The sequence below is a fragment of the Thermobia domestica genome, unplaced genomic scaffold (genome assembly GCF_964235325.1).
Source record: "Thermobia domestica unplaced genomic scaffold, izTheDome1.hap1.1 HAP1_SCAFFOLD_972, whole genome shotgun sequence".
NCBI classification, from domain to species: Eukaryota; Metazoa; Arthropoda; class Insecta; order Zygentoma; family Lepismatidae; genus Thermobia; species Thermobia domestica.
The window spans coordinates 41,059-53,675 of record NW_027656682.1 but is presented as its reverse complement, the minus strand read 5'-3'; the positions used below and the strand labels follow the sequence as shown (position 1 = coordinate 53,675).

The 12,617-nt window shown below is 35.9% G+C and overlaps 1 protein-coding gene across 1 annotated transcript in view; it reads left to right on the top strand.

Annotated features, from left to right (window-relative positions):
• The first annotated feature begins 209 nt into the window (after positions 1–209).
• Arf1 (ADP-ribosylation factor 1) overlaps positions 210–12,617 on the top strand; it is a 32,452-nt gene continuing 20,044 nt past the window's right edge. The window contains exons 1-2 of the mRNA XM_081747991.1: positions 210–364; positions 11,370–11,546. Coding sequence (XP_081604117.1) covers positions 11,399–11,546 — 148 coding nt within the window. The 5' untranslated portion in view covers positions 210–364; positions 11,370–11,398. The remainder of the gene's footprint in view (positions 365–11,369; positions 11,547–12,617) is intronic.

Sequence of the window (12,617 nt, the reverse complement as noted above, 5' to 3'; positions counted from 1 at the left end):
CAAAAATCAGATATAAGTGCAATGAATATTATCACTATCTAAAATGCAGATTTTGCTTTATGTTGAACTAAATTGTTACGGAACGATCCCTCTAATGTTGTAAAGTGTTCAAGTTGAAAATTCAACTTAAACAATGTGGATGTGTTAGGAATGGACTAATAATGTCCTTCACCGTAACATAATGGTTCACTATGCGACCTTATTGTGCAATTATGACTCCATCTACCGGATATTTCACTAGCAGTGACGGAAATCACGTGACAAAGGACTGCCCAATTACGTCAACTTCGCAACTCCCATACGTGGCATGAGCAACTAAATCTCTTCCACGTCCGCCATTTTGATAGTTATTAGTTATTTGCAGGTAAGGTTATATTCGATGGTTTTTGTGGTTAAATATATATACTAATTGAATCATTAAAGCTATTTATGTTCTAGAGATAAAAGCGAATCGTTAGTAGAAAGTAAATTTCAGGGAAGGTTTTAATTTCAGAGCGTGCGTTACAAAGAAATTGATTGTGCCGACTGTTGTTGGTTGTCAAAACATTGTATCGAAAATTTTACACTCTTTGATCAAAAGTATATTTTAAGTAGTTCTATCGCACAAAAGAAAAGTTAAATATATGTGTGGTAACGGGTGGTATACTTTGTTGCATGTTTAGTGTATTAATAAAGCACATCTTGATAGTAATCACTGCTTGCCTCAGATGCAAAGCGGAAATTATTTACATGTCTCGTATATGTATTTATTTTCAATAGAATTACGTGTAATATGATCATAGTACTATATTTGTATAGACAATTAGGGTATGATAGGTTTGGTATAAATTGATATCAGTTGGTTATATCTAAAAGTACTTGGGTTTGTTTAAAAAGTCAAAGGTCAATAAGCTAGTCAACATTTAATAATTACTTAAAAACAGAATAATTCCTCTTCGTATAATACTGTAGATATTATATGGTAACTTTTGATGGTAAGCTTATTGGACAACTCGTTATTTAGGACGATTGGTATTCCTTAAAACTGTGTATTGGAAAATAGGCAAGGAAAGTTTCACCTGCATAACGAAATAGTACATTTCGTCGTTATGTTCGATTGAAAAGTACTGTTCTGTGCCAGACTAAATATTCATGTAACTCTTCACAATTTGCCCCAGCCTGAGTATTGGTATTGTGTGTTCAAAGCAATAGAAGTTACTTGCAAATTTGTACCCTTGTACAGGAAACGTAATATTTCTAATGGCACTGGTGCTTCATCGATTTTTTTCTCGAAAAAGGTCTTGAATCTTCCCTGTGTACTAATTAAAAATATTTCTATTGGAAGGGTTGATAAAAGATAAATATTTATTATTGGGGGCAAACTAACGAAGAGAGAAAACATGCCCTGCGTAGCTCCAACCCGCCTTCACTCGCTAACGCTCGCTCGGAAATATTATTGAATTAAATAATAAACTTTGGTACAGAAAGGAACCAACCTAGCTACTAACCTATATGAGGGGACCTGTGTTCTAGAACCTTCCCTCCTACCCCTACCCTACCCTACCCTACTCTATTCTACTCTTGTACTATACTATACGCTTTTATAGAGGCACTACTTATCGATGCGAACTCAAGCGTCTATTGTAAACTTTACCCGAAATAGCTTTTCAGTATATTAATAATAACTTATGAAGGTTATAGGTTATTTGCTCTCGTTCTGTTACTACTGTACATAGGATTGGTCATGCGGGGTTTATCAGAATTTGACACTCAGTTTAGAAGTTCCAAATAGAGTTTTTCTATATACCTGCAGACATATTTAGAATACAGATGCTTGTTGCTTTCCAACAATCCGAACATGCGGTAAACTTGCGCGAAGTAGTTCTCTGCGCTTGCCAAATTGTTCCATGTTTATAACTACTTATAAGAAAAAATAAACACAATGTCTGTCCTCCTTGCATATTATTAATCACACAAACGAACAAATTATCCATTTCTTCACGGTAAATTTTCAAAATTTTGCTAGAAACTGACGACCAGCTTCGAAACTTAACTCGAGAAATTAATCCTCTCGAGTGCCAGGTTACATAGATGGCCAGTTTACAGTAAAAGTAAGGTTATAGTTAAGGAGCCGTACTTCCCATTAAGGGAAGGACGAGAAATGCCATACTTTCAGGAATTGTTCATTGACTATCTAGGATGTTAAAAAGTAGGTAATAGACTGAGTTCTTGCCCTTGTACTTAGGGTGTTTAGGTAGTGCAACAGTAAGATGTATCCTCGTGCACGGGAGATGAGAAGTAGCTCTTCTTAACTATTACCAAAAGTAATACTAGAGAATAAAGCATGGAACAATTCACAAAAATTAGTCCAAATGAACAGGTCTTACTGTATTTAGGTCCAGCTAATGTAGAGTTTCAGTTGGTTATTTCGAGCACTTAAAATGTCAGATTTGCCTTATGTCAGCGGTTTTAAATGTACACGCATGTCCAAAGTGGTTGTCGCATATCTATAACTCTTGTAAGAATATAATTTGATATTAATTTAGTAGGGTACTTTTAATACTGATACCATGTGTATAATCGGGAAATGTATATTTGTGGTATTCATAGGAAAAGAGTTATAAATACGAAAATTAGAATGAGTAAAACAAGATGTTGCTAAATGGGCAAGAAAGTTTTATTTTCGTTTTATTGTTCGTATTTACTGCTCTTTTGAAATAAACTTTGCCGATTATACACATACTAACACTTTAAGAAATACCGGGCAAATTCTTTATCAAATTATGTTCCTATATACCATATTTATAGACATTCGACAATAATTTTAAACATGAGTCTACATCATGTTACCAGTAAACTTCTCTTTCTCTCTAGTTATATATATACACACACTAGTTATATATATATAAAGAGATAGATAGATATAGATGGATAGATACATTACCGTTCTTTACACGCGAAAAGTACGTTTCATTTTGAACATACAGGCCTGAATTTGAATGGCATCAGAAGTGTCACTGTTCGTCCCAGCGATCCCGAAAATTAGGAATTCGACTCTAATATCGATTATTTTTATGTATCTTCCCCAAGTTGTAGGGCTGTATTTGGATTTAAACGGCATCAGAAGTGGCACTGTTCATCTAGGGGATCCCGAAGACTATGGAGTCGATACTAATATCGGTCATTATCGATCATTTTTATATATCTCCTCTTCCCCAAAGTGAAATGATAACATTACTCCCAGATCCGAACCTCATCTTCAACATTTGATCGAGATCAGACTGGTGGTTCACGAGTAGTAAGTCACAGTGTTACCTAGACCTCGGCTGTAAAAGGTGATATATAACATAAACTTATAACAAAAACTTTAGTTTTGTGAATGAACAAGGAAAGTCTCCTCCGTCTGTTCAAGGTGAAACATTTTTGATTTTTATATATAGATGGCAGGGAAGGGCTAGGTGACTTGCCACTCCGGCGAATTTTACGCACGTATAAGGTAAAAACCTGTAGTTCATTCACAGAAATAAAATTTTCCCAATATGTGGATTATCACCTTTTACTCCCGATGTGTGTATATATATATCGGCCCGATAGCAGAATTTTCTTTGTCTTTCTGCGATGAGCTTTTGTAAGTTAAAAAAAAAAAAAAAAAAAAAAAAAAAAATCTGCAGTAATTCCAAAATAAAAACTCAAGATGATGCTATCATGTTTTTATTGGGCGTTACATGAAACATGGTAAACAGTTTTCAGTGGTATCCCTAGTTCGATTTACAACCTGTGAAATCATATTTTTTGAGAGTTTTGCTGAAAGAAGCAGATTTAAAATATTTGATACCATACGTCGTATTTTGTAATGAGAGCAGCTTTAAGGCATTCCTTTTTTGTTAATATCCTGATGGGGGTCTATTTAGGATAATGTATATGAGCTGGTCTGTTGTACCAATATCATCACTAAGTCCCCTTTCTTGCTGGCCTTTTTTCCATTACATTAGTAACCACTGAACCCCAGCTTTCACATATGGCTTCAGACAATGGTATACTCAAACAAAACATCATTAGCTTTACTGAAACAGAGTATATGTCTCGGAAATCTGTTACTGCAACTTTAAATAGAGGCTTCAACATAGCAGACATGTTTTTATACTTTTCTGTTGCCTACTTTTTATTCCTCTAGCAATTTTTCTGCACAGGCGCGGCAAATTTTCTGTGATCACATCGCAGATCGCGGCATGTTCTGCTATGGGGTGTATCGGATGAAGAAGTGCAGACATTTTGGGATGTATTAGGGGAGATCCATCTAAGCGAAAAAGCGTATATGAGTAATTTCCTAGATAAAGGAGTTACCTTGAGCACCCGAATGCTGGTGAGTTGTAATAAAGGAAGTTATAGCAGACCCTGTAGTTGATGAATCGAAAAAGTTCTCTGATTTGAAAAATTATTCATTTCTTTCTGACGGTATACTGATTTTTTTATTAATGTCGAAGGGAGGTAAGTAACAGAAAATTTCTAAAAATTCTTCCTGTTTTACCATGATCTTTTGAATGGGAGCACTGGCATTAGTCGAACACACATTGGATGAATGCTACACTGTATGCCTAGTATGTTGTGAAAGATGCACATTGGCGTCTGGAATAGTACTCGAGAAAAGAAAAGACATTTGTAAGGCAGAGGAATAGACCATATACTCATTTTATTTTTCTCCGGGTGATATCATTTATAGTCTCCAAAATATCTGCACTTCTTCACCGATATCCTGTATATGTATTGTAATCTTAATTCGGTACATTGGGCTACCGGGCAACTCGAACCTCGATCTTTCATTTGCTAGACAGTTGTAAGCAATGGAATTACCATCATGACCAACTTTCCTGAGTTCTTGCGCTTTATTCCGTAAGTAGCCGCTCATGTAACACAATTTTAGTTTCAAGTATTTAGAAAGGCATTTCAAAACTAGAGGCGTTATGCATATTTTCTTGTTCCTTATGTCAGGAAAGTTTAATAGGTTGTCCAAACTCGCGACCCATGGAAGTGGATGTTGAGCCACTGCCTCGATAACAAAACCACACGTTTAAAAGTTCAACTTGCGATGATGTTGGAATGTAGTTGCATAATGTTACGTTATATGCATTAATAGCGACGTGGCTTGGCGGACGAATCAATTGAACAAATAATTGCTAATCTCCTTATTGCTAATGCATAACGTATTTTCTGAAATCAGTTTTTTCTCTTCTTCAAATGATAAACTCAGTATAAGAGGACTTCTTTTTGAAGCTTCTACATATAATTCTATATTAATGTTCCTGTATATGACAAGGAAATCACGTGACGAAGGTCCAGCCAATTACAGCAGCTTTGCATCTTGTACGCGTGGCATGATAAACTGAATCTTTTCCACGTCCGCAGTTTTGTTAGTTAAAACCAGTCTTATTTTTGTTGAAACGTTTAGTCTTCTGATATCATAGTTCCTTACAGGTAGGGGGCATATTGCGCTTTGTCAAATAAGTCTATATAATAGAGTAGTAGTTGCATGCTTTGATTTTCCAAATTTTTCAAAACCATCTTTCAAACTCATACAGAATAAGAAAAGTGGATTACCTTGTGCCTCCGTTTTTATTAGTGTGTCACCGGATTCTTACTTTCACGTTTCCTATTGCAATTTTTGTTTTCTTTTAAGCAACAGAGAAGTCTTTGACTATCCTTAATAATTGTCCCCGGACTTAGTCAGTTAACTGTTTTTACGTAAACAGTATTTACATTAATAATGTATGCGGAGTCCCACAATGTCTTTAGTTTATTGCTCTATGTGGTGGTCTCAGTTCATTTTTGGCTGGTGTAGTTTGTCAGTAAGATTCTTCTGAAAGCTAGTTCTACACTTTTTGTTGGCATTAAATTGTGAAATTATTTTTAACTGATAGTTCACCTTAAATGGAGACAATGTGCCCATATGCCAGGCATTTGGGGAGAATGCTGTGAACGAACGCACTGCTAAGACATTGTATTTGGGAAATGTGAGCCTTTCTTATGGACCTCGCAGTGGACGACCACATGTGTCTTCACTCAATAAGGAACGACTAATGACAACCTGTTTGTCCTTACTTACTGGTGATGAACAGTGGGGCCTCTGACACCCCCAAGTGTACCAGATATTGATTGTCACCACGTGATTCTGTTCGTCATATCTCAAGATCACATCTTCATGCAGGAAAGGCTATGCTCTATGTAGGCAAGGTTTTAGAACAGTGATCCACATTCCCTTTGAGTCGCAATAAAGTAACTCGTCTTCACTCGCTCGGCATTACTATGTGAATTGAGCGTGTAGGTTTATTTTTGACACACCATTCAAAATAAATATAGTTCCTTCACCAGGGTTGGCTGCTTTAAACCAAAAAACAAAAAATGTTCATAAAAGTGTAAGTGTTCGTAAAATCTTGAGTACACATTTGTGGGTTATCACTTTTCACTCCCGTACAATATTCTTGTTATATTCAGACCTAAATTCCCAATTCATTACTCAAAGAGATTATACTACAAAAGTAACTTTTTTTAAATAAGTTTATGGATGTTTCTTTTGAGTCTTTTTTTTATATATATATATATATATATATATATATATATATATATATAGTTCGTTATTATTCTTATACAATTGCAATAGAGAAATCTAAATATTGTTTCATTTTAATAATGTTTACTATTGATATAAAATACATAAAAATGCCATACTGGGGGGGGGGGGAGGGAGGAAGCTCATGCAAACCCCACGGGAGGCATTTATTGAAATCAGAAGTATCTATTTATGTATAAATGGGTCAGAGCCAAAATGGACTTATATAATTTCTATCTTTATTCACTTTTCGTACTAATATGCAAATTAAGTCGTAGTATTTCGTTAATTTGGACTAACAAAAGTCATAGTGAACTAACTTGGACTAAATTAGTTCTTCTGTACTCTTCAGTATTCTGAAATTGTCCATATGTAATTCTGTATAATGGCTTCATTTCTGCAACTGTTTATCTTTTTGTCCTTCTGAAATGATTCGTAACAATTATATTAACAAATATATAAAGATCAATACAACGTATTTTCACCAGGAGTCCTTCGTGAGTGAGTCGGCAGACGTATCACATTTGTGGCCAGTTAGTCCCTGTTTCGAGTCCAAATGGAGGACAATTTCTCTCGAATGTAAGCCGAGAAGCAGTTTGGATTCCGCTGTAAGCTTACTTGACCTCTTTCAGTATAACCCGATTGTTGCATAATAACGCCAAGGCGAAACAAACTTATTTCTGTCCATATGTGATATAAATACATAGAGCAAATTATTTAAAACAAAAAAAAAAAAAAAAAGCCTGGTTTTAAGATAAAGACTTTTTTTTTTCAATAAAAACCATGGTTTTTGCCAACCCTGTCCTCCACTGTTTTCTTTCTTATTGTCTTCTAAGCGATTTGCGCTGGGTGACATGAAAATATCTCACTTAGCGCAGATTACATTCAGGGGGGCCATCAGAAGTAAGTGTTGGAAAATTAAATTCTTTTACGTTTTGCATATAAATAGGGCGCCCGGATTTGTTATAAAAACAACAGTGCAAAAACAAACCACCTGCGCTAGGTGGCCACTAAAAAGCATAGAAGCAAGTCGAGGCAGGTCGAAGGTGGGTGGCCCACGCAATAACACGGAATGCTTCCGAAGGGAGCAGTCACGTCAGCGACGGTGAGTGTACGCGTGTGCTAGGGTTTCAACATTGCCCTGCACTTGTCATGGTTTCATACTAGCAGCGCTCCACTTGTAGATATAAAATACGGGTTCTGTATACTGTGCAGAAATATACCGCCTGTGGAAAATATTGTCTAATATAGTTAGGTTTCATATACACTCACTTATCTTATCCTTCCTAACGCACTTGTAATTCTAAAATACAGCATCGTGCTCGTGGGTTTTCTCGGGGTTCTCCCGTTTCCTCCCACTTTCTTCATTCCACCATTTTCATTCATTTCTGATCTTCACCGTCTTCTTTAGCCTAACCGGCATAACCGTGGGACGTAAAACTTACAGATTTCATTTTTTTTTCTAAAATACAGCAGTATTACGTTGTTTAATTCTAGCTCCTGCAGAAATTTGTTCTTAGTAAATGTATCTTCATGCAAAGTATTGAGCTTTGGTGGAAAAAAATGGCTAATAATCCAGCTTTACCCGTATGTGCAAACCATCATTATAGAACCTTCCCCTCTGTGTATGGCGGAATTGTCGGCAAGTAGTGCATTACGAGCTCCTTCCACCTGATCAGACCATCTCTACTGACCTCTACTCTCAGCAGTTACAAAAGGTGCACCATACATGGCCGCATTGGTGAATCGCAAAGGTGTGCTGTTCCTGTACGACAATGCCAAGCCTCACGTGGCAAAGAGGACCCGGAAAACGCTCCAGCAACTTGGCTATTGGAATGTGCAGATTACTTAACCTAATGGTAGATGTATCTAAACTGTTGCTCTTTGTTTAGTGCTGCTCCAGAACGGTAACAACTGTTTCGGTTACCGTGTATTTATTTGGTTGGGAATAATACGGCACAATAAGGTTGCACACTGCGAACTATTTCACAAGCTCTTTTAATTTCTGTTTCTCAAAAGTTACACAAGAACTTGTGAACGGTACACAGTTTTCATTAGTCAAGTATCAAATCTGCAAATTAGCTGACACATACGTAGGAAACCAACTACTTAATGAAATGCTGTCGTTTCGCTATTTTCTCTAGTGCTGGGAACAGAATTGAAATTAAATATTTTGAATGTAATAAGAGGATAGATATTTAGTAGTACAGAAAAATAAATAAATGAATATACAAAGGAATTGCGGGCATACCAGGCAATGGACTCATTGGAGCACAAAAGTTATTCATACACACGTTAGAGTAACATAAGTAAATCTACATCAGTAAAGATAATAATGTTAACTGGCACACGCTATATACAATAATTTGTCATAGCATGCAAATAACGATAATGTATATTATTTTAACTAAATCTTCGTAGATTGAAATTCAATTACTTTGCCACATCTAAGAACATATAGCAAAACACAATAAAAAGATATAGTTAGGTACGTTGAGAAACTCCAAATGCAAATTAAATGTTTAGTCACTTCAACACTTTCCTTGGGATGTATGCTTTAATAATTTTTGCTTAGAATCAGCTGCATTTTTTTCATTTACACCATTAGGTAAATCAGTGTTTTTTTCTTCTTTCAGTACTCTCAGTTCGAGCTCTGCTTTACTCTCTCTCTTTTAATTGTTTCAACAGAATGACACTGAGCTATTTATACTTGTAAAGTTATACAAACGCAGTTTCTTGTGGATAGTTACTAGTAAACAGAATCGCTGATAAAAGAAGTCACGTGATCTTATAGGTTCACAAATGCACACTCATACCGGTATGTTAACACTAGTATCACAAGTTTGTGAACAAGTGTTAATAGACTGGTAGTTTTGGAAGAAATACGTACCTGGTTGGGAATATATATATATATTTAACGTTATATACTGATCTGGAAATTTGTAAATATGAGCTGGAAAATCAGGGAATTCTTGCTCGTCAAATAAATGGGAGCTGTGAAAGTACAATATGTTAAATATTGTCGCTTGACGTAGAGGTTTTCGTAGGGTTGAGATTCACTTTCGCACAATTCGTTTCAGTGCAGTGAACCAACTTACATTGCGTATTAGATCATCTGTATTGGAATGTGCAGATAACAAACCTCTAATTCCACTAAACTATAAAACATTATTTTTAAATATACTGCTTTTTGTAATATATACCAGGCTTTGTGAAAGCAACCAACTTATTACGTGCCAGAAATAAGCTTAATAAACAATATTTATGTCAAAATCGGGTTTCGAAGTATGCAAAGGGTGCGTTTTGTAATGTTAACCTTCCTAATGCTAAGAGATTTAACTGAATCCCACCGCAAATTAAAATATCGAGAAAACGGTATATTCGAAACTAGGTACTGTATTAATTGTCATTTTAACGGCTTAACGAGCGTTTTGCTTAAAGCAGAACCTCGGTACAAATTGAAGAATCTCCGAAATACCCAGGAAATGGCAGATAAACATGTCCCTTTGGCAGTCGTATATATGGATCAACTGTTCGTAGTTTACGTAGATTTTATTCGCTAAGTCTTACGAAGTTTAAAGGATCACCAAATACTCTAATACGTTCGTCAATGTAACTCATTTTCATGTACAACTTTTTTTCTAATGCTCACTACAGCAAATAAGTATTAACTCTGTATGTAGAGAAATTATTTTTTACTGTGTAATTTCAACTCTCCTTGGGGCCGTTCCCGTTCCGTGTAACTTCTCTTACTGCTGTTACCTTTCTTAATTATTCATCCACGTATAGGGCATTCTTGAAACGCCCTTTGGCATGGATTTTAAGTTCAGCGTTTCTTTGAGCAGCGAGGATATATGAGGCGTGGACCTACAGCTTAACGTGGGATTCGAACCAGATGAGCTCCCGCCGGAAATTTTTGTATATATATATAGATAGATATGTAGATTGTAGATCCGTATGCATCTTCACTTACGGACATCTTTTCTTGAAAATTTAATCCATTTAACATACTCTGCAGGAAATTTATGAATTTCTGCAGATTCTGAGTTTTGATGTGGATGAATAATTGAGAAAAGTAATCGTAGTTAGAGAGAAGTTATTTAGGAATTCCCCCGATAGGGTCAGTTATGTAATAAAGAGATGATCTTCCTGGTCAGTCAGTATTTTTAATCTGTAGGTTATTGATAAGATTTGAACTATTTTGGGACAGTTTAATGTTACATACAGAAATAAGAAAGCGATGATAGTGTGTGACAAAACTAATCATCAAATCAACAAGAATAAATGTGATTGAATATATTGATCCTAAGGTAGGTAAGTTAACTAGGTAGACTGTGTCGAAGTAATACAGTTGATATTGTTTGAATAGAACCATGAGGTCTATTTTCAGAAGCAATCCTGTATGAGATAGTATCAGTTGCTCAAGGATCTGAACTACTCCCGATTTTTTATGTAATACCTCTACGGGGATCGGTTCACAACTACATAGTTCTTCTGTTTCTATAAGGTAGAAAATTTAGAACGGGTGCAATTTGAAAAGATTACAGGTTTTAGAGTTTTAAGATTTATCTAACAATATCATGCTTTGAAAAACGGTCACTTGCAGTAATATTTCTAAGGGTTTTTAACAGTTTCTTAAGAGCTCCGGAACTGGAAAGCTGTAGCACACTGTTTTTACATAAATCTACATTGATGCCTTAAAATTTGTCATTTATGTATTTTTACTAATTTGTTGTTTTTTTGTACATTTTGTTAATTCGTTCGTGTTCCTTTGTTTATTTTTCAGGTAGCATAAGTGTTAAAACAGAATTCAAGATGGGGAATATGTTTGCAAATCTCTTCAAAGGCCTCTTTGGTAAAAAAGAAATGAGAATATTAATGGTTGGCTTAGATGCAGCTGGTAAAACAACTATTCTCTACAAACTGAAATTAGGAGAAATCGTTACTACTATTCCAACCATTGGTAAGGCTTGTTTATTTTTCCTAATACCTATCGTGTTGGTTTACTCTTAATTTATTATTATTATATTCGACAGTAGATCTATATAGGTACAAAATTACTTAAGTTGTTCTTGTTACATACAGGGGGCCGCGGTGGCTCAGTGGTAGAGCGCTCATCTCTGGTGCATGGGGTTTCTGGTTCGATCCCAGCTCGCGGCAAATGAGCTTTGTGGTAGACAAACACCATGTGCGTGGGTTTTCTCCGGGTTCTCCCGTTTCCTCCCACTTTCTTCATTCCACCCATTTCATTTCATTTCTCATCACCACCGTCTCCTTTAACCCAGCCGGCATACGCGTGGGACGTGAAATTCAAAGATTTCATTTCACTTTGTTCTTGTTATAGTAGTAGAAGATTTAACAAGATTTGATGGTATATGCTTTATTTGGGCACATAGTATGTTGTGGGTTTGGAGTTTATCGTCCCTTTTAAGTACAAAGGCTATGTAAGATGTGGGCTTGCAGTTTTAAGGTTGAATCCGAACCACCGTAATGCTTCAAACTTCAGGGTTCTTCCACCGGCAATTGAATCCGGGACCCCAAGCACCAAACACACGGTCGTTAGCTACTATACTGGGAGCAGAATAAGAAAATTTGGAGGTTCAGGTGTTGCTTGTCACGTCATGAGTATTCTATTGAGGCGTCCTGTGCTTCTTCATTTGACAAACACTTTTGAACGTGTTAAGCCCACTATACGTGGTCATAATTCTGCATCAAATGTTGTATCAAACGTACTTTTGATAGTCATTTCGTCAAATAAGTTGGCTAGAACTTTTACAGCACTACAAACGATCAAATACAGAACTTACTTTTGTTGCTAATTTGTTTACATTTCTTTATTCAATTGTTACATTTGTTGGTAGGCATAGGGTGCAACGCGGTACTCGTTTGCGGGAGTTATTTAAAAGTAAGTTGTTTAAATTGTAAATCCTAAAATGAACGAGCAATTTGAAATATGATCGCTGCATTTCGAATGTAAACGCTCACCACCTTGCCAGCCTAACTTCAGCCACATTTTTTTTTTCTTTTTTTTCAG